Raw genomic sequence first — 27,900 nt, 5'->3', positions numbered from 1 at the left:
GCCAATTCAGGGGACATGGGTTCGAGCCCTGGTTCGGGAAGATCCCACATGCCACAGAGCAACTAAGCCCATGCGCCACAACTACTGAAGCCCAGGCGCCTAGAGCCCGTGCTCTGCAACAAGAGAAGCCACCGCAATGAGAAGCCCGCGCACCACAACGAAGAATAGCCCCTGCTTGCTGCAACTAGAGAAAGCCCATGCGCAGCAACGAAGACCAAATGCAGCCAAAAATAAATAATAAATAAATAAATTTATTTTTTTTAAAACTGTTTCTTAGTGGACAACTACAAGTTAAGCTTATGTATTGTACCCCAAAAAGGAAAAATAAAAAGATTGAATTTAGTTTTATAATTTCAGCATCTAGCACAGTGCCTTGAACATATAGCAGATCTCTCAAATACTTGTTGAATAAATGCTTCCATTTTTAAATTTTTTATTTATTTTTGGCTGCATTGGGTCTTTGTTGCTGCGTGCGGGCTTTTCTCTAGTTGCAGCATGCAGGCTTCTCATTGAGGTGGCTTCTCGTTGTGAAGCACGGGCTCTAGGCGCATGTGCCTCAGCAGTTGTGGCACACGGGCTCTAGAGTGTAGGCTCAGTACTTGTGGCTTGTGGGCTCTAGAGCGCAGGCTCAATAGTTGTGGTGCACGGGCTTAGTTGCTCCGCGGCATGTGGGATCTTCCTGGACCAGGGTTCGAACCCATGTCCCCTGCACTGGCAGGCGGATCCTTAATCACTGCACCACCAGGGAAGTCCCAATGCTTCTATTTTTAAATTGAAAGTTACTTAACTAGACGTTTTGAGGTGCTCTGCATGTTTGGAGATTTTTATGTTAACACCTCTGTTCCTTTCCTCAAAATTCCACACTGATAATCTTTTAAAGCAGCCATTTAGTGGCTTTTAAAAAATGGATGCTAGGCTTTAAATGGTGACTTTGCCTACAGAAGCCGTCACACATCTTCAGAAGTGTTCTTGGTGTTGTCATTTTGATTTTAAAAAGCATCCCTGTCATACAAACTAAAAAGCAGGCAACGGTGCAGGAGCGCTGATTTCCATTGCTGGTAAAAAGGCAGCAGGTTCTGTGTTTGTTGGTTTCCAACCCTGTGGCTATAGCAGTCCCAGGTCTGGGTAAAAAGGGCTCCTTACCAAAATTAATATAGGTTAAGATAATATATATAAAGTGCCTAGTGCAATGCCTGCTGAACGGAGCATTCTTAATGAACGATAGCTGTGTATTTCACCTGTATTATAAAATGAACAAAGTATGTGAAAGTAAATAAGAAGTACATCTCAGGGGTAGATACAGTCAGTATTCTACTTCAGGACTAGGGCCTATCTTCAATATTATTTCTCCCCAAATATATAAAATTGTACTTTATATATTTGTAAAGCATTGTCCACTAATACTGCATCTTTGTTTATCTTAAGGGACATATTTGGAGAGGACTGTGTTAGCGTAAAAGATGGTTCTATTCTTAGCGTCACAGTGGACGGAAAAACTGCTAACATAAACTTGGAGACACGGGTACGTAGCTGTTCGTTCCTACATTTTAAGACACTTGGGAGATAAAGCGAAAGCAAAAATAATCTATTTTGCAGTTTACTTTTGCATTTTGGCATTTTCTTCCAGTTGTTTTCCTACATTTTTTTAATAGATTGTGTTTACGCTATCATATGTCAGGTTTTACATCCTTTTTATTTCTCTGGCATAAGCGTTTTTCCACTTGCTGCATAGTACACATTTCCCTTGTCTTTATTACTCCACTGTTTTCCATTTTCATAATATGCCTTAATCCACCTCAGCATTTCTCTACTTTGGCATTCAGTTGATTCCAGACTTTCAGAGAAGCTGCTTTTCTCTTTGCAGCAAGATCCAAGTGGCTTTTCCAAACAATAGAACTTGAGAGCGTGAGGCCCATGCCCACTGCACCCAGCAGACCTTTCATAATTATTTCCCAAGCATAAATGAATAAGTATCATCTTCCTTGTGGGGTTGTTTTTGAAGATTACAACAGTTCTACTAAACAAATAACATGTTTGGGGTTATTTCTGTATATTCTTTTGAGAAAACACTAGATTTATTTTACCTCCATAGAAAAATAAGCTAAGAACATAAACAAGTAATTCACTAGAGAAGAAATATAGAGAGCCAGTAAACATATGAAACAAATGTTCAGATCAGATCCACTAATAATTAAAGGAAATACAAATTGAAAGTATGAAATATCACTGTTTCTGAGCTTATCCTGGCACGGATGAAAAACAGTGATAGGACCCAGTGATGGTGAAAGAAGAGGGAAACAGTTATTTTCAAGTGCCACATAGGACAGGGGGAAGCTTGTACGTTAGGTGGTGTGTTCTTTCTGCAGGGCTGTTTGGTGATCTGCATCAAAAGCCTTAAAAAAGTGAATGCCTTTATCCACAATTCCACTTGCTGGATTTAACAAAGAAAATAATTAGGCAAGTGAGCAAAGATATACATATACAAGGATGTCTATCTTAGTATTGATTAGCAAAACTACAAGAGACCTAAATTTCCAAGAGTAGGATCTCATAAAATAACGGAATAAATAATGTGTATGGTGTGCCCTCGTACCTGGAGTACTCTGTATACACAGCCACTAGAAATGGTTTACTCAGGTGCGGAGTTGCCCACCTACAGTAGTGAGTGGGGGAGTCACGAGACAGTCAGGGTGCTGACGTATCCCATTTGTGTTCTAAAGAAATACACATGTATAGCCAGAAGTCTAGAAGGTTATACACTGAAATGTTCACAGTGATTTATCATTAGGTCATAGAATTAAGGGTATTTTTTTTCTTTCCTAAATTTTTACATGAGGGATAGTTATTGTGTGATAAAAATTGTTTTAAACAGCATAGTGTTTTGTAGTTAAGGAGTAACTGGAGGATGATTAGTGAATCTAAAGCCAAATTTAATACCAAATGTTGAGTAGATGACCACATCCATTGCTTGCTAAGTAATTTGTGTTGCACAGGCTAGAGTCCTTGGAGTATTATTTACTAGATCCAAACATGGGCTTTGAAGTAAACATAGTTCACTTGACTTTCCCTTTATTCTTTTTTTTTTCCAAAGTTAATTTCTAACAGAGTTCATCGTGCTCTCGGGAACGTCTCTATCCAGGTGCAGACCCACAGGTGTGCAGTGATTCTGGCTCTTAATAATCAAGACCCCCCCACCCCTATGGGAAACAGTTTTGTTCTTAAAGAGCATTAGTTTATCTTCCATATAATAATTCTAGACACTTCGTTGAAAGGCATGTTTGTGCTCTCACTTTCAGACTGTAGAATGTGAAGAAGGAAGTGAAGATGACGAGTCCCTCCGAGAAATGGTGGAACTGGCGGCCCAGAGACTGTATGAGGCCCTCACGCCAGTTCACTAATAACCTTATGTGTCTGTAGGTGTTAAAACTTTTTTGTAATGCTTGACTCTACTTCTGTTACTTAAAATAAAATACATGAATTTCTCTGGGGTAGCCTATTGACTTTTGATAGCAAATGGCCTTTATTCCAGCACCTGTGTGAATACTGCTAAATTACCAACGAATTTGTCCATTATTCTAGCACCGCTAAACTAACTGCTGTTACTGACTCTGCTTCTGGGGTTGTGTGCAGCTCCCACTGACACCTTTAAGATCTGCTCATAGCAGCTGAAACAGAATGTCTTATTGTCTGTTTTCAGGAAGGAAATGAGTGATGGTTTGAATTTTCATATCCATTTTCTGAATTTGAATTAATAATTACATATTATCACTTAAAGTTTTAAGCCCTTTTTCTATTTCTTCCCTCCCATTATTCTTGACAAATTCCTTAATTTATGTCTGTAAAATTGTGACTTTTGAGAGTCAATAATATTTTCTTTGTATAATGTCTACATTCAATTCAGAGATATTCGGGCTTCCCTGGTGGCGCAGTGGTCGAGAGTCCGCCTGCCGATGCAGGAGTTCGTGCCCCGGTCCGGGAAGATCCCACGTGCCGCGGAGCAGCTGGGCCCGTGAGCCGTGGCCGCTGAGCCTGCGCGTCCGGAGCCTGTGCTTCGCAACGGGAGAGGCCACAGCAGTGAGAGGCCTGCGCACCGCAAAAAAAAAAAAGAAAAAAAAAGAAAAAAAAAAAAATTCAGAGATATTCAAAATATAATTTTTATGACTCAGGTTCAAGGGCTCGTCATGCGTGTTGACTCGTTTCATGTATAACTTAACATTAATCCATTTTCTTCCAAGTACGAGCAGTTCACACTTGCAAGTAACTGGATACAGGAGTGTGGGTGCCGGGTGCTGAGGGAGCAGGTCGACTGCTCCGGGGCGGCTTTGGCCTCTACTTCAGTGAAGGGTCTGGCTGCTCCCTCAGCGGAGGGGGTGGGAACAAGCACGGGAAGGGGCAGCTAAAGAGCTGTTACACTCACTGCCAAGCTAAAGCCATCGGTCAGCCACAGTCACTAGTTTGCACTGACATTGCTTAGTCCTTCCCTGTGCTTTGGTGACACACTTCGGTGCCTGAATCTGAATTTTTACTTGAAACCAAATACATTTATTTCTGTTAGATACCCTACTTTGTCTTTGGCCCAAACCAAAGCCCTAAGGGTCACCTTTTATAAGTGTCATATAAGAGTGTGTTATGATAGATGTGAAAACGTTTTTAAGTTAGAAAAACTACACACTTGTGATATCTTTACCACGCAGGTTATACACAGCAAAAATGGCAAGTCCCTCTCCGAGGTAACCGATTTCAGTTAAGGATTCTAAATTGCTCTTGAATCTGTCCTCGTCTTATCTCCACTGTGGCTCGGAGTCCAAGTCATCTTTCCCCCTCTGGTTCCTGCCCCAGCCTCCCTTCCTCCTCTACCTATAGCTGGTTCCTAAAATGACAGATCTGCTGAAAGCCTCCCTGCAGAAAATCCTTCAGGGCTTCTTTACTGTGATTAATTAGGATGAAATCCAAACACCTACCCTGGCTGCATATTGGAATCACCTGAGGAGCATTAAAAATGTACTGATGCCCACGACCTGCCATTAGAAGTGTTGTTATTTGGTCTAGAGTGGTGGTCCTTTATCAGCACATTCTTAAAGCTCCCAGTTGATTCTAGTTGAAGCCAGGGAAATCCGGCCTGAAGACGGGGGTCCCGCTCTGTATCACCCTACCTGCCTCTCCAGCTCTAGCCACTCTCCCCCCAACACCCTACGTCCAAGCCACGGAAACGGCAGCTATTCTAACGCACACTGCTCCCCTTCCGGTTTTCACCTTAAGCTCAGTTGTTTCAAGACACCCTTCTGGCTCGATTTTATCACAGCTGTCACACTTCATTGCGTGCTTGAGCAAACCTGAGGCAGGCTCTTCTGTCTTCTCTCTGACTAAGCATCCCACTTGGGTCCTGTTCTTGGCCCCTTCAGCCCAGTTGTAGCAAGAATCCCGCTGAGTCGGTTTAGCAAAAATCCCTCCCTCTTGGTCTGATCCCCCTGGGTAGCGGTTCAAATTCCTCATCCTGATGACACCCTGCCCTGCCTTCAGCAAGAACCCTGTCAGAGCAGTTTAGCAAAGATTTACCCTGCCTCTTAGTACTTTTACATTCACCTGCCCCCTCACCCTGCTCCCTGGCTATAAATCCCTTTTCTTTCTTGTATTTAGGATTTAGCCTAATCTCCCCTACTGCGAAAGCCCACCTTCGTTATCCCTCCTTGATAGTCGGCCTTACTGTCTTTAGCAAATGTCGTCAGCTTCTCTAACTGAGGTCAAAACGCTGGACAAATGCTTGCCTAATTTTACTTAACAAGAGAGGGCTGCGTGATGAACGAGCCCCTTGGAAGTGCTTGCGACTCGCTCAAACAACTGAACCCACCTTCGCGGGGTGGGTGATAATGGATCTGGTGGCAGCGCCAAATCACTCTCTTTTCGGGGTTGGTTTTCGCCTGGGGAACTGACAGGCAACAATGGCCAGAGGGCGGGTGGGCTCCCCGAGGGCAGGGTAGCCACGCGCGCCCCGCATTTAACGACTCGGATAAGTGAACAAAAAGCGAATGCATGCAGGAGGCCAAGCTTTTGTAAACAGACAAAAATGAGCTTTCCAAGAAGCAACAGCTATCGCACGTCTTAAAAGTGACCGGTTGGTCGCCGAAGGAGCCCTGCTAGTGGAGCCCCTACGGGTCGACCCGGGAAAGAAAACCAGCGGCCGAAGATAGCCTATGAGCGAAGGCGTCGGACTGCGCAGGCGCCTCCACCTCCCCGCCCCCGGGGAGCCCCTCCTCCCAGCCGCTCGCCCCGCCCGGATATCCGGCCTTGCCCCGCCCCCCCGCTATTCACCTCGCCCGGATATCCGGCGTGGCCCCGCTTCCCGGCTACCGGGGCAATGGCGCTGTGCGAGACGGTGGCGTGCGGAAGTTCTCTGCTCTGGCCTCAGGTGTTGCTCTTCGGCGACTCCATCACCCAGGTACCACCGCTCGGCGCCGTCCATGCCGCGGAACCCGGCTCGGCCCTCACGTGGCCCGGTCTCCTGGGCGTCCTCGCCGCGCCCTCGGGGGGGGGGGCGGCACCCCGGCCGAGAGCCGCGGGCCAGGCTTCTTCGGTGATTCCTGGCTCTCCTCTCCGCGCGGGAGGGGCCCATTCCTCCCGACTGTTACGAGGTTGTCGGGGCCGCCTCCCTGCGCCCCGCTTCCCCCAGCAGATGCTGCGCCAAGGCCTGGACGCTCACAGAACGTCGTGTCCCCGCCGCCTCCAGGGCCCCTTCGTGACAGCCTGGCAGTGGTTCATTTTCTCGGTGTTGGTAGCTTCAGGGAGGGTGACATCTTCAGGAGGGTAGCGCGGCTTCGCAATAGTGGACACAACGTTCCGTTTAGTCTTAGGGGGCCTGTTTGACGGATGAGACAAAGTGCAGGGAAGTTCAGGGACTTGTCCACGCCACGCGCTGGGAGTGACAGGGCCTGGGCTGGCCGCTCTTTTCTTCCTGTGTCATTTTTCATAGGGATTTTGGGAAGACCTGGCGCGTTGTTTTCATCGTAGTGTCTTCCTGGTCAGTGGTTGTTGTCCTTTTCCCTGGAAGGTACTTTGAATTTGCTCAGAGCAGGAACACGCGGAGCTTCCTGGGGCGTCGCCTTGCACAGATCACGGCGGCGCCTGAAGCACTTCCTGAAGTTTCGTACCTCCCATTCCATGCGGAAAACACTCTCAACCCCCGTGCTTCCTCTGATGGAACATCTCGCCGCTCTCTTGAATGAGATGCCGCCAAGTGATACCGACCAGGGTTCTTGGCCTTCCGAGTCAGTAGAAATGGATGAGAAGCCAGGCCAGAAATTCAGGCAGGGCTTGAGTGGGGCTCCTGCGCTGCAGGAGGGGAGCGAAAACAAGTAACAGGTTCCCTTGCTCGCTACACCCGCCCCCTACCAACCAAAGAGGGGCCGAGCGGAGGGGGGCGAGCTCGTCCCTTACATGGAGTGAGGGTAGGGGTGTGTCCAGGGGTCGGGCGGAGGGGCGGCTGAGGTGTTTCGCCCACCCCCTGGCGGTGTTGAGCGCAGGGGACATGCGCAGGCCCCTGCTTTGGCTCTTCAGAAGTGGTAGTTAGGGTTTTTGGCCTTTTTTGTGTCTTGTCCATAATTTGCCCCAGCTGCGCAGGGACGCAGTTATTTTTAGTCCCTTAGCGTTTCTTTGTATTCTGCTGCTGAAGGAGGAGATGTAGGTCCAGGGGCAAGATCTGCAGCCGAGGGCCCCAGGTCCCAGATCACCTTTTCACCCAAGATTATTTCAACTCTCATCCAAGGAAAAATAGGTGTTCTTACTTCAGGGAGGGAGTACATTTTAAAAATTACCTTCCCATGGTGTTTTTCGTTTTGTTTTATCTTAGTTTTCTCACATTCGGACATGACTTCCTAAACCAGTTTTCTGTGTGTATGCCAATAATTGGTAACATTATTTTTAGGCATCTAGGGCAGTAAGGACTCTCCAAGTTCAATGGGAATGTATATCAAAAAATAATCACCGTGAGTTCTGTAATTAATTTCTTTATTTCAGCTATGAAGAGGTAGTGTGTGGATTTCATTTCCTAACAACATACAGTTGATTTCATCTCGTATCTAGATTTAAGTAGCTTTTCTAGATAACAGTGAGTCTAATATAGGTCTCAATAAAATGCAGGTGATTGGCTCAAATCCAATTGACAGGGAAGAAAACTACCTCTTGCTTCCAGAGTGCTGCTGAGGTGTAGCGTAGTAACCCCTAAAACGACTTCGGAGCACAGTAAATGGTGAGGGCCAAGAAGTCAGGGAGTGCAAAGAGAAAACAAGAGGCGAGTTGCTGAGCAATATGTCCTAATTGCATTGATAAAGAGTAATGGGCTTTTCTTTCTTCAGTTTTCTTTCCAGCAGGGTGGATGGGGAGCGTCACTGGCTGACAAGCTGGTCAGGTGAGAATAGTTTCTAGATTCCTACTTGAGTGTTTATTGATGGAGAAGAGAGTGAATGATGCAGTTTGAAACAGTAAGTTCTTCCTCTTTTTGTCTTTGCAGGCCTTTCCTAGTTAGTGTATATAAGGGGTTGGGGGAGAGAAGGGCAGCACTCAGGTTCAGTTAAAACTTTGCCACCTCATGAAACCAAACCCTAAAAGTTGTAAAATATATTAGGGGCTTGGATCCAAAAATACAGCTATTCACTGTCTAAACAAGACAAGTTCTTTTTCAGTTACGGTGGGTACGATTTAAATAGTTAGCAAGGAGTTCAACTGAAAGAATACAAAATATATTCTAAAACCAAAGTTGGATTCATTTTTGGATAGAGATTTTTCCCCCCAGATTCTCTTTATAAAAGGTATCAGATATATAAAATAAATGATAAAATATATCAGATATATAAAAAATATTTTAAAATATATCAGATTAATAAAAATAGTGATGATTTGGGTATTCCATTTGCTAACTGGAAATCATTAAAAGGAAACAGTGTCCAGTTCGGGGGCCAGAGACTCTAAAATACTTCATGTTTGTTGTCTCATTTAATCTACAACTGCCCAGTAATACAGTGATTTATCACCCTCCGAGCCGTCTTATAGCTGAGGAGAATAAGGTGGAGAGAGGTAGACAACAAAGTCACACAGCTAAGAGGGGTCAGGTGGTCCTCGGGCCCTGGGGACGACGGCGGCCCTGCTCTCCTGTCCGAGGGCGGGTCAGCTGCTGTGCACTGCTTAGTCAAGCGCCTGGCCCGTGAGCAGTGCTCGGTAAGTACTGGCTCTTTTTTTAAAGATAATTCAGTACCTGTTTAATTAGTCCATCAACCTTTTCTGATCAAATAGAAGATACGGAAAAGCTAAATAATTATTCGAATGGCCTGAGAAACTGCAGGCATTGCAAATGTTTCTCCGGTACATCATAATGTTAGTACTAAAATCCTGTCAGAATTGATTGCTTACAGGTGTGATTGCTAGAAGACCATTTAATTAGCAAGTAGTTATTTGAGAGTAATTATAGGAAAAGATGAAGCTGTAGACAGTGTGTGGTCTGTTAGGCTTTACCTGTGTCACTCTTACAGGCATCTTGGGACAGCAGGCACAGAACCGAGCGGCCACCGGGAGGCCTCAGCGGGGTGAGCCCGCCTCCCGTCTCCTGGGCTCACTGCCCTCGGCCGAGCCCGCGAGAGCCCGCTGTGAGCCAGAGGGGCACCGCGGCCCGGGAGCTGGAACCCAGGCAGAGCGGGCTCCCCCCGTGAGCGGGCAGGCGGGTCCCCCGTCCACCAGGCAGGCCCACGGGACAAAGCAGGAGGCCGTGTCGGGAGGGGTGCGCGGCACGGGGACCGCAGCTCCAGCCCCGCCTCCTTTCTGTGCCGGCAGCGCCGCCCTTTGTCCCGCAGCGGCCGCTGCCCTTTGGAGGAACGCGCTCTTTAGCCACGTTGACGCTTGGGGTGAATCCTTTGCAGACCCAGACCCCACACTCTGCTTCAGCCACGGGCAAGGCCCAGAGCTGACGTCATTCGGTGTTTTCATTTCACCTCACTTCCAAGTTTGAAGGTTATTAAGAGTCACCTTACTGTGACTGCCCGTCCGTACTGCCTGCGTGGAATTGTGTCCCATAGTGACGTCCTTAAGTTTTAGCTTTAAATAAGATTTTTGTATACTGGTACAAAAAGCATTTTAGCCATTCTTAAATCCACTTAAATGCTTTTAATTTACTGATACAGTTTCATCAATCTTTTTTAAGCCTTATCCTAGTATTTCTTTAACCAGAAATACTTGGTTTGAAAGGTTAGAAAAAACTCACCTTTTTCAGGTTTTAAAAGCGTCTGCTGTTTGCTTTTAAAGATATGCTCTTGCCTGTTGTCATTTATAAAAACCTAATTTACATTTTTTCTGGAAGGCAGTCAATCTCACAGAGCCTGGATGTTTTGGAAGGAATCTTTTAGTTAATTCCTATCCCTCTCCCAACTTCATCTGAACTTAAATACCTGTTATTAGCCAAGAATTCATGGAAAAACCTTCCTTAATTTTCCAGTTTCTTCCAGCCTTTTGAATAACTTGGGCACTATTGATTATGTTATTCAATCCAGAGAAATTCAGGTATTCTTCCCCTTTCACAAGGGAACTTTAACAGTTTCAACCGTGGGCCTCACTAGCAGTTTTTTTGGTTCACGGCCTTATAATAATGATACATATATATATATTTTTAAATCTATAATGGCTGGCATTTATTGAGCTCCTTGTACGTATCTGGCCACTACATTACTTTTAATCTTCACACATCCTAGCAGATTGGGTATCAGTGTTCATCTCTCACAGCTGGGAAGACTGAGGCAGGGAGAAATTAAGTAAGTTGTCAGGGCCTCCTTGCTAGCCGAGGGCAGTGAGATCCCGGCACTGGCTGCTCTGCATCACTGCCACAGCATACAGGCCTCGGAGAGGGAGCTGTTCCGCCTCTTGCTTTTCAAAGTGCTGCCGTGCGTGACTGAACCACTGGATGGATGTAAGACAGACTTGTCAAAATTCTAGAGTGTTCCATTTTAAAGTATTCTAAGTGGAGGCTTTAAAATGGCTAGTCAGCATTTTGTAATCATTACATACTAAAAACACAAGAACCGCACTTAGACATAAATGTGGCTGAAGTTTTCTGTTGCTCCCAAGGCTTATAAACACTGAGAGCTTTCCGAGTAGCGTCATACCAGAGTCCTTTCCTGCCGCTCTTTGGCCTCTGGTGCTTGGCCTTTGGCCTGCAGTTATTAACTGGTGCCCTAGCTTCGCTGCTTAGTTGCTTATGTGTAGGAATCTGAATCGTACACCAGAATTAACCACATCAGTTTGCTAACCATCAATTGAAGTCTGAGATGCATTGGGGAAAAAATGTTTTTTAGTGGACAACTTGAAACATCTACAAACCTACCCAAAGTCGCAGGCACTCGGTGCTGGGGCTGGGCTTCTCACGCAGGCAGCAGCTCAGCTTCCATGGTTTGTTTTTTCAGTACACCGTCCAGCACTGTGAATCAAGTCATATATTCTTAAGAAGGAATAAAATGCCCGTTAACAAACTGGTTTAAACTGAAACGCAACTAATACATACCTACTAAAACTACTGAGTCAAGACCACTGGGTAATGACGAGAACCATGTGTCAGTGTAGTTCGTCACCTGTGACAAATGCACCCGCTGCTGGGCGGTGTACGTCGTCGGGGAGTGGGGCTGGGGGTATCGGGGAAATCTGTACCTTCTGCTTGGTTTCTCCCTAAACCTAAATCTCCCCTTAGAGACAGGCTGTAAAATAAGTCCCAGGAATTCTGTGTGCACTTCCGTTAGAGTTCCCGCCTGTTGGTGCCTGTCTACCTTTAATACCTGTCTGCTGTGACCTCCACTTTACAAGCACCCCCCGACCATGCATGAACTCAGCTAGTCTGCACGGCCCCTCTGTTCATTATTACGCATAGCCTCTCTCATCGAGGAATGGGATGGATTTGCTACATCTTGGAACCGTGAAGGAGACGAACTGCCTCAACTCTGCTGCCGCTCTGGTCTTACCAAAGTGACACCTGGGCAGCGGCAGGGCCACGGCACAGAGCAGGCATTGTGAGCCCAAGCACACCCTCCCACACGGAAGGTTGGCTCCCGGCGACCAGAAATAGTTCTTTGCTCACAATTCATCTTTTTTTAAAAAAAATTTTTTTTTAATTTATTTTTTAATTAATTTATTTTTTGGGCTGCATTGGGTCTTCATTGCTGCACGCAGGCTTTCTCTAGTTGCGGTGAGCTGGGGCTACTCTTCGTTGTGGTGCACGGGCTTCTCATTGCAGTGGATTCTCTTGTTGCGGAGCACGGGCTCTAGGTGCGTGGGCTTCAGTAGTTGTGGCACGTGGGCTCAGTAGTTGTGGCTCTCGGACCTTAGGGCACAGGCTTAGTAGTTGTGGAGCACGGGCTTAGTTGCTCCGCGGCATGTGGGATCTTCCCGGGCCAGGGCTCGAACTCGTGTCTCCTGCATTGGCAGGCGGATTTTTAACCACTGCACCACCAGAGAAGTCCCTACAATTCATCTTTAAAAATTTTTCATTTCAGAAAATGCGATGTTCTGAATCGTGGATTTTCAGGTTATAATACCAGATGGGCGAAAATTATTCTCCCGAGGCTAATCAGGAAGGGGAACAGTTTGGACAGCCCAGTAGCAGTTACAATTTTCTTTGGTGCCAATGACAGTGCGCTAAAAGGTAAAGGCATTCTTGTTTTCCTAGTTTATTTTTAATTGTTTCTTTCATTACAGCAAACTTAAATTTATATACTTTTTTCATCTGTTTACCTATCTCCCAGTAGGTAGTTTTGCCAAATTTATAATGAGTTCCCTGAGTTTACTTCCATGTATTTCTTCTGGCTTTCTTTAATGTCAGTGAATTTCATTCCCGACTTATTTTCTACATGCCTGGGTCGTTGGCAGACCTAAAATTGCAAGCACTTGCATGTTTTTTAGAGTCCGGTGGTGCTGTGCTCCATTTCTAATGTTTCTTTCTCTCTAGTTGATGTTGTTGGCGGCAGAGAGGTCAAACTGGGCACCGTGCGGTGTGACTCACACTGACGGAGAAAGGGCAGCTCAGGGCAGCAGCGCCCTGACCCAGCACAGGCTTGGCTCCTGGGCGATGGGAAGCAGGTCTGAACAGGAGACGTGTCTCCGTATTTTTGGAAGAACTGCTGCTGTGACTAGAGGCACAGGCCTCTCTTCCTTTCCTGCTCCTGAAAGGACAGCCCTCTGCTTGGCATAAAGGAGAAGAGTAGTCAGCTTCCAGGGGCTTCTCATATGCCCCACCCCCGGCAGCGAAGGTCTGCTATTAACAGGCACACGGTCGGGCCTCTCAGGTGAGGCTGGAGAGAAGGGAAGGGACAGCTGCCAACTGTGATGGAAGTCTTGCCGCCTGTAAGATCATAGACTACAGGTGTCGGTGGAGGCTAAGCTCTCTCCAGAAAAACCCAGAAGTTTTCAAACAGGTGAACTTCTATCAAATTTAGGATAAGGAGAAATACTTTCTACGTATAAAAACTTAGAGGAAACTGCAAAGGAAAAAACAGATTTGTGAAGTAAATTAGCTATGTCATAAAAACTATTTAAAAAATGACACATTAAGGAAAATGTTTGCAAAAGCATGAGAGAAAAGGTTAATGTCTTTCCCATTGCGGAGCACAGGCTCCGGACGCGCAGGCTCAGCAGCCATGGCTCACGGGCCCAACCGCTCCGCGGCACGTGGGATCTTCCTGGACCGGGGCACAAACCCGTGTCCCTTGAGTCGGCAGGCGGACTCTCAACCACTGCGCCACCAGGGAAGCCCAGGTTAATGTCATTAATGTAGAAATCAATTAAGAAAAGTATTAACTCCGGTTTAAAAAATAGGCAAAGGCAGGAACAGGTAATCACAACAGGAGAAATTTAGTAGCCAGTGCATGTTTGAAAATGTGTAAAAACTTCAGTTATCTACAAAATGAAAACTGAAACAAGGAGTTTTGGTTTTTGACTCTCAAATCCATGGTTTTAAGCAGTAATACTTAGAGCTGACAAGTGTGGAAAACAGGCACTCTTACAGTACTGGTGGGAAAACTTGAAACCTTTCTGGAAAGCTTCCCTAGAGACTTCCCTCATCTAGAAACCCAGCCTAAGGAAGCACCTAGCATGTAATGCAGCCAGGTATATGTGTAAAGATTTCTCTGCAGTTACTTATACTAGCAAACACTTAGAATGCTGCGCAGTAAGGAAATGGAAGCATCCATCGTGGTCCCCCGACAACTAAACACCACGTTTTTGAGGACTGTTTGTAGGCACAGAAGTGCTCATAATGTTACGTGAAAAAAGCACAATATGGTCGTTTATCTTCAGTGTGATCCCTCTTTTTTTTTTTTTTTTAAAAGTCTACATATCTGCATGGAAAAGACTGGAAAGAAGTACGACCAAGTGCCAACAGTGGTTTCCTGGGTGGTAGGATCACGAGTGCTGTTCTTTTCTCCTAAATTATACTTCGGTGTGGTTTGCAAATGGCCTGCGTGAGCCGTGTGTCAGCCTGTCTAGAAGGAATCCTTTGCAGTGACGTTGGCTGTTAGTTTATTTACTGAGGGCTTCCTTCCTGGCAGGCACCTTGCTCTAAGTGCCTTACGCACACTGCTGATGTGATTTCCACAGCTACCCCATGAGGTAGACCCTACTGTCATCCTCATTTTACCAGCGAGGAAACGGAGGTACAGGAAGGCTGATCATTTGTCCAAGGGCACGTGGCCAGCCAGTGACGAAGCCGGGCTAGAACCTGGGCCGCCTCACCGCCCAGCGCAGGTCGTCTTAGCAAATTCAGCCTGATTGACCAGTAAAGGAGGAGAGACGAGAGTGCTGACAAGGCCCCGAGCCGGAGCCTCTGGAGTCTGTCTTACGTAGGAGTCTGTACTTGAACGCGTCCTCCTCCTCTTTCTGCACTTGGCGCTGAACGGTTGCCGGCGACGTCGCGAGTTACGCCCACTGGGGAATGTGCCTTCGCCTCGTCATCACTCACAGCAGATGCGCGTTCGCGCTGAAGCGTCCGTGTTCCTCCCAAACAGACGAGAGCCCCAAGCAGCACGTCCCCCTGGAGGAGTACGCGGCGAACCTGACCAGCATGGTGCGGTACCTGCGGTCCGCGGACGTGCCCGGGAGCAGGCTCATCCTCGTCACGCCGCCGCCGCTCGGCGAGGCCGCCTGGGCACAGGAGTGCCTCCGGCAAGGTGAGCGCGGGGGTGAGCGCGGGGGGGCCCCGCATGCTGGCCCCGGGGCGGCACGCGGGACCTGGTCTCCAGCCTGGCCGGGGCCTTGGCTTCGTGGGCGCCTGGGAACTCCCGTGTGCCTGCTGTAGGCGGCAGAGGTTGAAGCAGGGCTCGCGGCGTGGCGCGGCGTGACGCAGAAAAGGATCCTGGCCGGGCGCGAGTCGGGCCCCGGGCCCGGTATCTGCCCGACTCCGGGGTGCACAGGCGGCCACTGAGGAGCGCGCTGAGCAGCCGGGGCTGCGGCTCCCGCCGTGGTGCTGAGGCTCGGGCCGGGCGCGCCTTGACGCCGACGTCCGCACTCGGGGCGTCTTCCCGACTTCTGGCGGCAGGGGGCGGTCGCTTTGCCCGTGGCCGCCTGCACGTGGCCCCCTCTCCGCTGCCTCGCCTCACCTGCGAGCCTGCCTTCGGCAGCGGGACCTCTCACCCAGATCCAAGGCTCCTCCGCAGGCTCAGCGGCCCGCACGCGCTCAAGCGCAAGGGGGCCGCCAGCATCACTGGTGGTTGAGTGACCGGAGGCTGCTCTGGGGCTTGCCGGCGCCGGGGTTCTGGCTCCCGTTCTGTCCCCACCAGCTGTGCCTCTTGGCACCTTTACGTGCTGTACCAGGACCTGGCCAGGTGCGCGGGGTACAGAGGCGACCAGAACCCAGTTCCTGCTGTTGGGCTAGCAGGGGAGGGGCGCTGTCACGTAAAGAGGACAGAACGCCCCGCTGTTAGCTCCAGAGGGCAAAGGGAAGACCCCCGCCGTGGGCATCCTCAAGGGCGACTTGAGGTCATAATGATCGCTTGTGAGGTAGAAAGTCGCCACAGGAAACGCTCACGCTGAGCCTGGACGGGCAGAGGAGTGCAGCCAGAGCTCAGTGCTTCTCACATTGCAGGTCACGACCCACGCGTGGAGCGTGAAACCAAGTGAGTTGTGACATTTTTTTAATGGACTATAATAGAATAGAAAAACCCGTATCTAGAATGCGGTGGGCACGTCTCATGAGACCGTTGCGCTCTTGTAGACGTGCACGTAATGAGTCCTGCTGTATCACTCTAGTTTTAGCCAGGTTTACGACTTTGGACCACGCGTGGTCCCCCCGTGGTCCCAGATCAGCAGATCACCGTCATCTGGGAACTTGGTAGAAGTGCGGGTTCTTGGACCCATCCCAGACCTGTGGAAGCAGAGGTCTAGGGGAGCCGCCCAGGGCATCCTCCCCGTGACCCTGCGGTGCCCGAGGCTGAGAATCCCCGCAGTGCGGTGGCGGTGGGGAAACCACGCCCCGTCACCTACGACAAACACAGTTTCACTGGACGACAGCCAGACCCACGGTTTACATGTCGTCTGTGGCTACTTTGGAGCTGTGACGGCAGGGCTGGTAGTTGCCTGTAAAGCCTGTCTCCTGTCCAGCCCGTGGCAGAGGAAGGTTGCTGACCCCCAGGCTGGCCTGAGTGACCTCTGTGCTCCCTTCCAGCTCTCGCCTTCTCTGGTCCAAAGTCTACAAGTGACTTTCCCACTACGTGGCAGTGGCTTCTCGTTACACATAACAATTCACGGGCCTGAGCCCAGCGGTCCTCCCCGCTGTACCCCATAGCGGCCACCTGGCCAACTCCGTTCGCCTCTGGCCTGCACTCCAGCCAAGCCGCTCAGCTCGCCCGGCCTTTTCTGCCTCTCTGTCCATTCGGGGTCCTCTAAGTGCCCTCCATGGCCCCTCACCCCCATCGTCCTCGGTCCCGTGCTGGGGAGAGCAGCACACTAGTGACCCGTGAGGCCCGTCCTTGTGTCCCCCAGGCCCCGTGGCTCGCCCACTTTGGGTCTGTAAGCACACGCCCGTTCACCTGAACTGAGAAACTCTCCAGGTAGGAGAACTTACACAAAGACCAGCACTTGGGTTTACCAGTTGCACAGTGGATTCTCTCTTCTCGATAGGGTGCAAATTAAATCGCCTCAACTCGGTCGTTGGTGAATATGCCAGGGCCTGCCTACAAGTAGCCCAAGACTGTGGGACTGATGCACTCGACCTGTGGAGCCTGATGCAGAAGGACAGTCAGGTACGGTGGCATGCTCGGCCCCGCTGGGTGAGTAGGATCACACAGAAGTGACCACGGCTGTGCACCGTCCGCCTGGAGCAGCTCGGAGCGCGTAAGATAGTTGTCCTTTTCACCAACTGGAATGAAAGAGTTGGATGGAGTGCAGGAGCTGGAGAGGCTCCAGGACAGCCTGCAGACCCAGCACCCAGCAGTTGGCACCGTGCTCTGGGAACCCCTTTAATGGCAGTTGGCATATAGTGAAGTGAATGAGCAACAAATGGTTCATATTTAAGAACATCCAGGCCAAGTTTTATAATATGGGGAGAGGGAAAGTTAAGAGGCAAAACAATGAATTTAAGTAGAATATGGTGTTGTATTAACTAAAATGTGTATTTTGAGGTATGGAGTTCTAATTGGTTTAAAGCCAGAAAGCCCACTTACAAATATAAAAGGTAAAAAGTCAGTCCCCGTGCAGAAGGACACAGCCACCCCGGAAGACAGCATGACAGCTTCCTGTACGGTTAAATGAACGTGCGCTTGTGTGGGACCCAGCAATCCCGCCGCAGACGAGGCGGCCGTGTCTGTGTTCCTCTGCACCCTGACTGGACTTGACCCACCTTGTGCGTTCCCAGGTCGGGAGCAGGCTTGGCCACGTGACCGCTGAGACAGCACCCAGAGCTGTTATTGTCTGGGTTACGTACGCTTCCACCTGAGATGGTTTGGAAAAGTAATGCTGCTAGAGAAAAGGAAATTGCAGACTGCTGGGCGAGTGGCTCTTTGAACAGTCCTTTTAGACTTGCTTAACATTAAGAGTCCAGAGGTGGGAAGGTCTTCCTCAGCGATCATCTGACCTAACAAACACAGCAGAGATGAGAATACTAAGGCCGGGGAGGAGTGCGGCTAGAATCGGAATCGCTGGTCTGCAAGTCATGAACCAGCTCCAGGTTGTAACGGGGACGGGGGATGGGCGGAGCTCCCGCCTAGGGAAAGGATTCTTCCCCAAAGGAGAAAGGGCTCCAGGGCTGGGGTGTCTGGACTCTGGCCGGTACAAAGCCTTTTCATCTAATACTGTGCCTGTCAATTTAATTCCTAGACTGAGAAGAGTCAAAAACAATTCGCCACACTGGGCCCTGAGCTCTTTTAACAAATCTTTCATTTTGTTGACTACGCCAGCGTGCTGTACTCACTCATTGATCCTCTTCTTCCATCTGCTGACCTGGAAGGACACTTCAGCTCAGGCGCTCATTAATGGTGTGAGCTTCTGCGACGCTCCGCGTGTCATATGCAGACACCGTCCCTCCACAAAGGGCGTGGGACCATTTGATGAGCTGACGCAGCACCAGAGGCTGCTGTTCAGGCCGGGGACTCGCCGCCTGGGGCCACAGCTGGGAGACCAGCCACCCCTTTAACTGCGTTCTCTTCCCTTTACAGGACTTTTCTTCCTATTTGTCAGATGGACTACATTTATCACCAAAAGGAAATGAGTTTTTGTTCTCCCATCTTTGGCCTTTGATCGAGAAGAAAGTCTCTTCCCTGCCTTTGCTGCTCCCTTACTGGCGAGACATCGCAGAAGCAAAACCAGCACTAAGTCTTCTGGGAGATGGGGGCCACTAGTCACAGAAAACCACGCCCAGCTGTTAGTCTACGGAACAGGAAGCCGCCAGCGCACAGAGGCCCAAGATAAGGGGTCAGAGAAGATTCTTTTCTCAACTTTCATGGCCCTGCCATAAAAATCACTAACAAACATCTGCCACCAAAATTAGTAAAAGCATGGGAATTTTTGACAGCTTTGTACCTAGGTACATCGTGATTTGATAATAAATATTTATTGATTGATGCAGGTGTCATCAGTGCCACAGCTACAAAATATACCCTGATACCCTGAGCAGCTTGTTAATTTTATAAATGGAAAAAAGGTAAAGACAGTGTTTTTTTTTTTTTTAAGTCACAATTTTATAAAAAATGGTTTCTTACATTCAGCTGGGAACCATTTCACTCATACATACACCCACTCACCTTATATCAGATTGCAGAAGTGTTAACTACAATATAAGAAATATTATAACTAGTTAAAAGACAGCATATACCACAAGGTACAAGTTCAAGTATTAGTGTAACAGGTATCTGCGTAACAAACATCCTTAGAAAAAAAGATACGATTTGTCACAGGTTTGGTTGATTGCTCTCAAAGCTTACAAGTTATCTCAGTTAAAATGTCTTCCCTGGTGAGCACATTTCAGTACTTAGCAGGGGAAAGAAGCTTGTAAAAGGAAATCAATCAGAATTCAACCTGATGGTTTTTATCCTTCACACAGTAGATGCAGACCATACTGAAGCACTAGATCAAGAAGTAACGTGGGTCAAAACCAAGGGTTTCTAGCAATCAGCTGTGTGGGGAGAAAGCCCCAGGCCAGCACATCACACCCGGTTCTTTTCGCAGAAACCATCTCCTGTGCGCTCTTGGCCACTAGTGTTTGAGAAGAGGCGAACACAACCCGCTTATTCTGAAGGAGTTCAGGCTTTCTGAAGGGCGAATGTTTTTAGAGGATGGTGACAGTATCGATACATGAAGATAACTTCAAAAACTGCCCAGCTATCTAGGGCCCTAAAACAGCTGGCAGAATTGTGTAGATTCATTGGGCTACAATGTGTAACCCTCACTATAAGCTAGACTTTTAATTCTAGACATTAGAAATTCTTAATAATTTAGAATTAAGAAACACTAACCCAACTTATCCCTAAATTTAGCAGTGTAATTCCCTTCTTCTGCTACAAGTTCTAGGTGATACCTAGGAACAGAACCCACATTTTGGAGACAACGTATATACGTTGGTTTTTATCTCCCTTCATCCTGAAGGCAAAAGAATAAATAAATCTCTTCTGTGTTCGTTATCCTCACAAGAAACTGCTAAATGCCTCATTATGTCCGCTGGATCATTACAGTGTTTAAAAAAACTGATCATCTCCCTAATCAGTGCCGTTCTCAGTATTAAAAGTTAATTTACAAAAATGTAAATACTCACAACCGAATCCAGCTGTAGTTTCTGCTTTTGCATCAGAGGTTGAAGGACATCTTGGAGATCAAAAACACTAAAACCTGAAAGCCTCAAAATAAGCTAGAGTCACCTTACCTCTTCAGAAGGAAAAGGGCCTGACCACACAAGTATTACGTAAGCGAAGGAAGTCCAAACACATGACCGGCATCTGCTGTGAAGTCACTTCCTTTTTTCTCCCAGATCTTCACAAAAACTATGCAGCGACTTGAGGTCAAGTCTGTACAAATATTCCGCACACGGAAGTCAGAGAGCTCGGGCCGCGGTCCCGAACTAGCACTCGGTTTCCTTGCTGTCAACGCGGTTCTGACGCTGCAGCTTAAAGGACGAGGCCTTCTCGCTTCTGGTGACCGGATGGTCCGTGAGATCCTCGAACGACTTGGCGGCCGCGCTGCTATTTGGGAAGGGGTCCTTCTCGAAGCCGTCCTCGTCGGCGTGCGAGTCCGTGCTGGGGTCCTCCTGGATGGTGTCCATCCGCTGGTGGTCCAGCTTTGGGGCCACGGGCACCGAAGGCGCGGGGGGCACCGCAGGGGCGGGCTGCGGGGGCTGCGGGCGGCCCGGGGTCGGGGGCGCGGGAAAGGGCTTGATGACGCGAACCGACGCGGAATCCATGCTGCTCAGCATCTCGACGTTCTGCAAAGACATGGAGCAGATGCACCCCGGGTCCCACCGTCCCGGCCGCGCCCTGGTCCCCGCGCTGGGGAAGGCACCCCGAGAAGCGAGCGGCTCGAGCGGTCAGCGTTCAAGTGCTGGCCCGCCGCGCCGTTTGAAGAGCCAAAGGCGGCTCACGAGAAACCACCCCGTCAGGGTCCCAAGACGGGAAAAGCGCCCTCCGGGTTAAACTAGGCGGCGCCGAACAGCCAGCCGCTCAGGGCTGCGGGGAGGGCGGCGGCGCTGCTCTCAGTCCCCGTCCAAGCGACCAGCAAACGTTCACCGTCACTGTCACGAGAACTGACCTCAGCATCCAACCTAGACCCCTGCAGCCAGAGAAGGCGCAGCTGGGGAGGCCAGTGAAGGTCTCTGCTTAGCGGGCCTCAAAATACAACCGAGAACGACTCGTGGGAGACACTTACACTGGGGTGGAACAGGGACAGAGATTCAAACTGCTTGTCCAGTTTCTTATCCTAGAAAGAAGAGCAGAGCGGCGTCACTGCTGCGAACAGCGCCGTCACGCGCCCCTCCTAATATCGGGGGAAGAGCGAACTCGGAGCCTGCGGGTGTACCGAGCGGGAGCAGGTCGCGCACAGCACGAGGACCGTCACACGCAAGCTTTGCAAAGCTGTACGGGCTCCGCCCAAGTGTTGCCTCTGCACGACGAGGAAAGGTGGTTCTCGGCGTTAAGGAAGCAAACGCGCAAGGCTTATTAAGCGCAGGCTCCTGAGGCCCCGCCCCGGGCAGGCACGACGAGGGCGGCTCCCGGAGGCTGAGGGGCTGCCCGGCGGAGCCTCGCTACTCCCGCCGGCCATGTCCAGGGCCGCTGGGGCCCAAGCTCTTGGCGGCACCAGGCCTCGAGTCCCTGCCCGGGGCCTGGCTTCCCGCCCGCCGCCCTGAACGGCCGCCGAGGTCAGAGACAAGCCACTGGCCCCCCTCCCGTCGGCAGCCCCGCGCAGAAATCAAGCGTCAGGCCTCTCGGTCCACAATCGAAACTCTCGCCGCAAACCACGCAGCTCTGACTCTCGGATAAAAGCGACCATTGTAATGGACGGCACCGTCGCCCATCCGCCTCAGCCTCCACCGCGTCCCCCTGAACACCGCTCCGCTTCAGCAGGGCTCCTCCTGGCGCCCGGCACGCTCGCCGCCCGAGAGGAGAGCCGTTCCGCGCAGGCGCAGGCGCAGGCGCAGCCGCGGGAAGGCACAGGCCCGCGCAGACCCGAGAGCTCGCCGTGCCGGAGCTTCCCACGTGCTCGCGGGAGGGCCCCGCGCACGGCTGTCGGGGCACAGGCCTGGAAGCCTGGCTCTGCCGTCCTCGTCTCTACACAGCAGACAAATGCTCCTTTTCCCACAGAAGCAAGGAGAATAGACCTATAAGAAAATTTCTGGAGAAACAAATTTTCGGGAAGAAAGGGACCAGGCCGCCCAGAGAAGCCTCTCGAGCCCCTTAAGCCCTCCCCGTGACAGTGCAGGAATCAAATCGTGTTTCCGTGGACAGCAGACGGGTCTGACTTAGGCAAGTCAAGCTGCCCGTAGGTCTTTCCTACGCACTCGGCACCCGTTTCAAAATCAAACTTTATAAAGTGCCTGGAATTTCCCAAAGCCCTATTCAACTGTTAACTGTTTTGAACAATAAGGAAGACGGCTCCCGGCTCCCTCTCCTCCCGTGGAAGCATCTGCGCAAGGACCCCGGACGACGAGGCCAAGCCTGCAGACCAGGTGGGGCAGCACGTCTGGAAAGCTGCTGTTTGGCATCTGCTCTGCCACGGCAGAGTCAGCCTGGACGCGCTCGTCTAGAAGCTTCACTCGTCAGAGGTCCTGGACAAGCCCACTTAAGCAGTCTCCTGTGCTTAGAAGTATAAAACTGCTCAGAAATTATACATGAGAGCAAACCATCCGTGCACAAAAAGTGTAATTTTTTTAAGAGACCAGTAGTTAATCTTTTTACAAAAAATGCTTTCCCAGGGATGGCACCAAAAATGTCATTGGAAACAGCAGGTCAGATTTTTCTAAGAATTTTTATCTTTTCCGAAGGTAACATGGTTCGAGTTGCTCAAAATTTTAATAAAATGTTTCATTACTTAAAAACTGGTGACTTACCACACAATGGACCAGAATGCTGAAAGGAATCCAAAATATCAAGGAGAAAACCAGGACGGAACCTACGATGTTGTCTGCTAAAAACTTCCCTGTGAACAATTCCAAACAGTGAATGTCTTGACCAAGTACTTTAGAAATTGAAAATGCAGCGTTCTTAGAGCATTATCATGTGTCAAACGGCACAGACTGCTGGCGGGGTATAACACCTGAGCTGGCACCGAGGAGCGTTTCTGTGCCGCCTGCTCTACACCCAGCCGCCCCCCCATACACGGGAGCTCTCCCCAGAATGGCCCCACGTGCTTGTGGGGGACAGATCACATCACAGGAGGGCCCGCACAGTCCCCGGAGGGACAGTGCAGGGGACTCATCCTGGAGGCGGCTCCTACTAGGAACCATGCTTGCAAAGACAACGCTGATGCTCTCTGGGTACTATTGTTTTTGTGACTAAACCCTAAATTATGAGCCCTAGAGGACACAGTGCATCCTTGCGTCTGCAAAGCCTGAGGCCCACATGTAAATAAATGACTCTTATATCAAGCGGGATTCAGCTTTACAATCTATAGGACTGAAGGACACTTACGCTGTCACATGTTCATTTTTTAGTAAAGAAGCCAGTATTTTTACTTCCCTTGTCTGAAAATTTGTGCATCCACGCTACACAGGCACAGACCTATAACGTGTCCACTTTTCTTTTTTAGCCAACAAAGTCGTTTCAAAACAAAAGCGGTAACTATTTCCATCTTCTGTTGCACAATTAGGGCCTATCAGTCTGAAACCACACTTTTCTAATGTCATCAGTGAAATCGGCTCAGTTCCAAGCAACCACCCACCTGGGGAAACCACGTACCGAAAGTATTGATGCTCAGCTTGTCAATGAACTCCCAGAACCGCTCAATGACATCCTGCACTTGCTTCTCACATTTGCCCTGTGAACAGAGAGCACCCGGCATTACCCCGGCGGCCATGCATTTAGAAGGAACATGGCTTCCTTCAAGTCCAACACATAATTAACACGAAAAGGGCTCCACTGAAACCAAACGGCCAGGGGAGCCATCTCTGACACACGGGAACGGGTACCTAAGAAGGTAGCATTCTCTGTCACTGACACTCCACAGTCAGTCTATTTTTATAAGTGAATTTAGAGTCACCAGAAGACAAAACTCAAGAAAACCAGTTTGTTAATGATGGGCCAATTTCACTAAGGACTGCACCGATCTCACACACACACTGCCAGAGAAGCTTCTCGAGCCCCTTAAGCCCTCTTCCGTGACAGTGCAGGAATAAAATCGTGTTTCTGTGGACAGCAGAAGGGTCTGACTTAGGCGAGTCAAGCTGCCCGTAGGTCTTTCCTACCCACTCAGCACCCATTGCAAAATCAGAGCTTGCAATCCTGCAGAATTCGTGACTTTTACAATTAGCCCAGGAAACCAAGTAAGTAGGACTCCCTGCCTCAAACTCAACTTTACCACAAAGTCCCCCAGGTCCTGCCGGGTCTCCTGGGAACACTTGGTCCTCTCCTCCGAGGTCACACGCTCAGTACGTAACTAGACTCTCACACAAGGACAATGGATAGACATGCCAGCATCTGTGTTCTGATTCCCTTCCATTTGCAAAACCCAGCATTTACAAAATAAAAACTTCACATCTGGCTGTTAGAGAAAAAGCTGTAGATAAATACTCACATTCATGTCACAAAATCCTACTGTACAGGGCTTTCCCTTCCTCAAAAATAAGTTCTTCTGTTCGGCGTCGACATAGGGCAGGCAGCGGCCCGAGGGGTCCCTGCAGCACACCTTGCACGAGTTGTCGGTTTCTGAAACAGAGCAGAGCCTCTTAGACACGCGCTCCCCTCCTGCCTGCCCCTCTCCTACCCCGCTCCCGCGGGGAAGGAATCACTCTCATTTTTTATTCCAACAGCGAATATGATACAGGTTTCACACCCCTCCCCTCCCCTCCCCCCGCCAAAGAGTAACTCCTGAGTTCAGGCTCCTCAGCCCTGAGAGAGGTAAAGCAAGCTAAAAACGATTTACAGGGCTTCCCTGGTGGCGCAGCGGTTGGGAGTCCGCCTGCCGATGCAGGGGACACGGGTTCGTGCCCCGGTCCGGGAAGATCCCACGTGCCGCGGAGCGGCTGGGCCCGTGAGCCGTGGCCGCTGAGCCTGCGCGTCCGGGGCCTGTGCCCCGCAGCGGGGGAGGCCACAAAAAAAAAAAACCCGATTTACACAGAAAAGTTTCCTTTAAGAGATTAAAAGGCAGATGATTCTCTCTACTTCAAACCCTTCATAACGCTCAGTGATTCCCTCCCTTCGACCCAACGTTTTTACACCGCGGGTTTCAATCCTTGGCCTCTCAGTTTCCAGCACACTCGGGAAAGCTAAGGCTCCAGCGAGAGCCAAGCCACTGTGACAGAAGTGCCGGCCCCGGGTGCAGATCTGAGTGACCCACCAGCGACAGGAGCACCGCAGCCTAAGCACGACCTCTCCCCTCCACGGACACCAACCTCCGCCAGCACATGGGGTATCTGGCACGTAAAATCGGCAGGGACGTCCAAAAGGCCAACTGGCCGCATAACTCGGGACAATCTTTACTTGACCTCTTAGGAAGAATTGAAATCAACCAGAACACAAAAACAAGCAAAACCACTTTAAAGGGAAAACAAAACCCTTTTCCTCATTCATTCACGTGTCAAGCATTTCCCGGGCATTTACTGTGTGTGCCTCCAGGGCACCGCGAGCCTCCCGCCGCTGGGACGGACTTTACTGTGTGTCATCTTCATTTACATGTTATTCCACCTGGAAGAGCCGCTCGCTCCACTGTGTGGGGTTCTGACTTCCGGGAGTTTTGTTTCGAAAGCAGCAGAACTCTCTCTAGGGAGGGCCGGGAGCTCAGAGCCCAGCCAGTCCCTCAGGCCCTTCCTCAGACCCAAGGGTTCCAAAAACAGTGTGGAAATCTGACGACAAGGGTCCCAGGGGCCACGGCTGAGAGGCCCCTGCCCCAGGCGTCTGGCAGCGGGCGGCAGGGGCTGGCCCAGCAGACATCCCGACAGAGGGACCCTGGGCAGCATCAGAGCTCGAGGCCGGCGGGAGGAGGAGTGGGGACGGACCTCCAGCCACCCGCCCTCCCGCAGTCCCCTCTGGCCTCACCGCCGAGAGGCCCCATGGTCTGAAAAGGCAGCCACGAGGGAGACGACCGGGGAAGGAGCGGACCGGACCGGAGGCAGGCTCGGTCGGCGGCGCACACTGCCCGCCGCCCCGCCCCTTCGCCCCGCCCCTTCGCCCCTTCGCCCCGCTGCGAGGATGGGCGGGGCATCGCGTGCTCACCGTTACACGCGCAGGACTCCAGCCTCTGCTCCCGCTCGCAGAAGGGCACGCACTTGCCATCTTTACACTTGCCGAGGTCCAAGCACACCGTGTCGTCGGCAGCATCGCCGGGAGGGGGGCACTCACTGCTGTTACCTGCAGCACGCAAAGCGCACACGGGCCGCCGTGAGTCACGTGGCCCAGCTCCTCGGGGCGGCCCGTCTCCCGGCAACCGGCACCGAGCTGCCCGCTCCGCCCAGCGTCCACTCGGCCGCTGCGGCCTCGCCCCCGTCACTACTTACACGTGCCAAGCATTCTGCTTTTACCTTTATATTGTGAAACATAACATACATACGAAAGAATGTTATAAAAATATATAAAAGAGATCTCTGCTACTATCACCAATAAAAGACACCTGTGTGCCCTCCCTTGACTAAGGGAGACTCCCTAGGAAGGCACACAACCGTCCCCAAGCCACACGCCTGCTCCAACGGCCTCCCTTCAATCTACTCCATTTCTCTCTCACCTCTGAACCTGAGCGTACGTCGCTCAGTACTCACAATGTTCTTGTCTCCACTCTTTCAGGAGGACGGGCTGGTTCCTTCTCACCCTTCAGATTTTCTCTCCGAGACCTCCTCAGCGTTTCTCAGCCATCCCCGAGGACCCCGAGGACCCTGCCTAAGCCCTCACCCCCGCCATGCTCGATCACTACACGGGCTCCTCCCCCTCACAGCACGTGTTTTACACTTTACATCTATTCGATTATCTGTGGTTATTTTCTGTTTCTCACCACCAGACTGGAAAGCTCCATGAGAGCAGAGACCAAAACTATTAATGAATCAGTTATGTCCAATCCCTGTCACACTGTAGGTAAGCCACAAATATTTTTTAAGTGAATCAATGATTCTTAAGGACAAAGAAAAGCCAACCAAGGATGTTAAATTCGAGAGAAAGGGTGGAACGAATGACTCATTCTGGAAAATGAGAAGCACAAGCAGGTGAAAGTCAACACTAAAAAGGGAAGAGAAAAACTACTGCATGGAAACACTGCAGGCCCGGCCTTTCAGCTGAGGAATGGAACCCATCAAAAGATTCGGAATTAAAGGTCTGTGAACTTAAAGGAATCTGCCCTATTTCCTACAAAAGCAGCCTTTCATTAACTACCTAACACATATGAGACACTTGCTTAGGCTGCTACCTCTGCCTCTGGTTGTATAAAACCCGTTTACGTGTACTGGGCATTCAGATTGTCAACAAGACTGTCTTATAGCAAACTCACTGCCACTGAAAGCAAAGCTCTGGAAAAAGTACAGCCAGTTCAGTGAAGGCTTATACTCTGTACTGTCACCATATTTTTCGTATGTTATGCTGCCCTCAGCAGAGACATAAAAAATGCTTTAGAATATTCGTTGAACATCTGTTCTTAAAAGATTAAAATCAGAGTATAAAACGCACAGGAAAATAATTTAAAACATAGCACCACCTATGTAACATGGTACTCAAAGTGGAGCATGCATCAAGACCCGCCAGTGGACGCTGCAACAGAGCACTGGGCCCTGCCCCCCGA

The 27,900-nt window shown here is 49.9% G+C and overlaps 3 protein-coding genes across 19 annotated transcripts in view; 2 read left to right on the top strand and 1 right to left on the bottom strand.

Moving 5' to 3' along the window:
* Positions 1–4,172, top strand: part of CPSF3 (cleavage and polyadenylation specific factor 3) — a 44,536-nt gene extending 40,364 nt beyond the window's left edge. The window contains exons 17-19 of the mRNA XM_059078377.2: positions 1,426–1,522; positions 3,297–3,413; positions 3,902–4,172. Coding sequence (XP_058934360.1) covers positions 1,426–1,522; positions 3,297–3,398 — 199 coding nt within the window. The 3' untranslated portion in view covers positions 3,399–3,413; positions 3,902–4,172. The remainder of the gene's footprint in view (positions 1–1,425; positions 1,523–3,296; positions 3,414–3,901) is intronic.
* Positions 4,173–6,277: 2,105 nt separating this feature from the next.
* IAH1 (isoamyl acetate hydrolyzing esterase 1 (putative)) lies at positions 6,278–19,067 on the top strand. Of its 14 annotated transcripts, XR_010835655.1 has the most exons (7): positions 6,304–6,436; positions 8,349–8,401; positions 12,516–12,664; positions 15,021–15,182; positions 17,131–17,252; positions 18,325–18,482; positions 18,663–19,067. XR_010835655.1 is itself a non-coding variant. In XM_067008180.1 (6 exons), the coding sequence occupies exons 4-6, from the start codon at positions 14,948–14,950 to the stop codon at positions 18,843–18,845; spliced, it is 540 nt and encodes a 179-aa protein (XP_066864281.1). In that variant the 5' UTR covers positions 6,278–6,436; positions 8,349–8,401; positions 12,516–12,664; positions 12,968–14,947; the 3' UTR covers positions 18,846–19,067. The 14 variants fall into 14 exon arrangements, 13 of the variants coding, with proteins under 13 accessions (XP_066864281.1, XP_058934393.1, XP_066864291.1 ...); XM_067008180.1 differs by lacking the exon at positions 18,325–18,482 and having other exon boundaries at positions 6,278–6,436; positions 12,968–15,182; XM_059078410.2 differs by lacking the exon at positions 18,325–18,482 and having other exon boundaries at positions 6,305–6,436.
* The window catches only part of ADAM17 (ADAM metallopeptidase domain 17), a 53,472-nt gene continuing 44,610 nt past the window's right edge, over positions 19,039–27,900 (bottom strand). For all 4 annotated transcript variants that reach the window (XM_067008174.1, XM_059078371.2, XM_067008175.1 and 1 more), the window contains 6 exons: positions 26,355–26,489; positions 24,718–24,848; positions 23,883–23,961; positions 23,036–23,124; positions 21,358–21,408; positions 19,039–20,917 (listed from right to left, as the gene is read on the bottom strand). In XM_067008174.1, coding sequence (XP_066864275.1) covers positions 20,558–20,917; positions 21,358–21,408; positions 23,036–23,124; positions 23,883–23,961; positions 24,718–24,848; positions 26,355–26,489 — 845 coding nt within the window. In that variant the 3' untranslated portion in view covers positions 19,039–20,557. The remainder of the gene's footprint in view (positions 20,918–21,357; positions 21,409–23,035; positions 23,125–23,882; positions 23,962–24,717; positions 24,849–26,354; positions 26,490–27,900) is intronic.

Source organism: Kogia breviceps, chromosome 11 (assembly GCF_026419965.1).
Source record: "Kogia breviceps isolate mKogBre1 chromosome 11, mKogBre1 haplotype 1, whole genome shotgun sequence".
In the NCBI taxonomy this organism is placed as follows: Eukaryota; Metazoa; Chordata; class Mammalia; order Artiodactyla; family Physeteridae; genus Kogia; species Kogia breviceps.
This window is presented reverse-complemented; position numbering and strand designations above follow the sequence as displayed.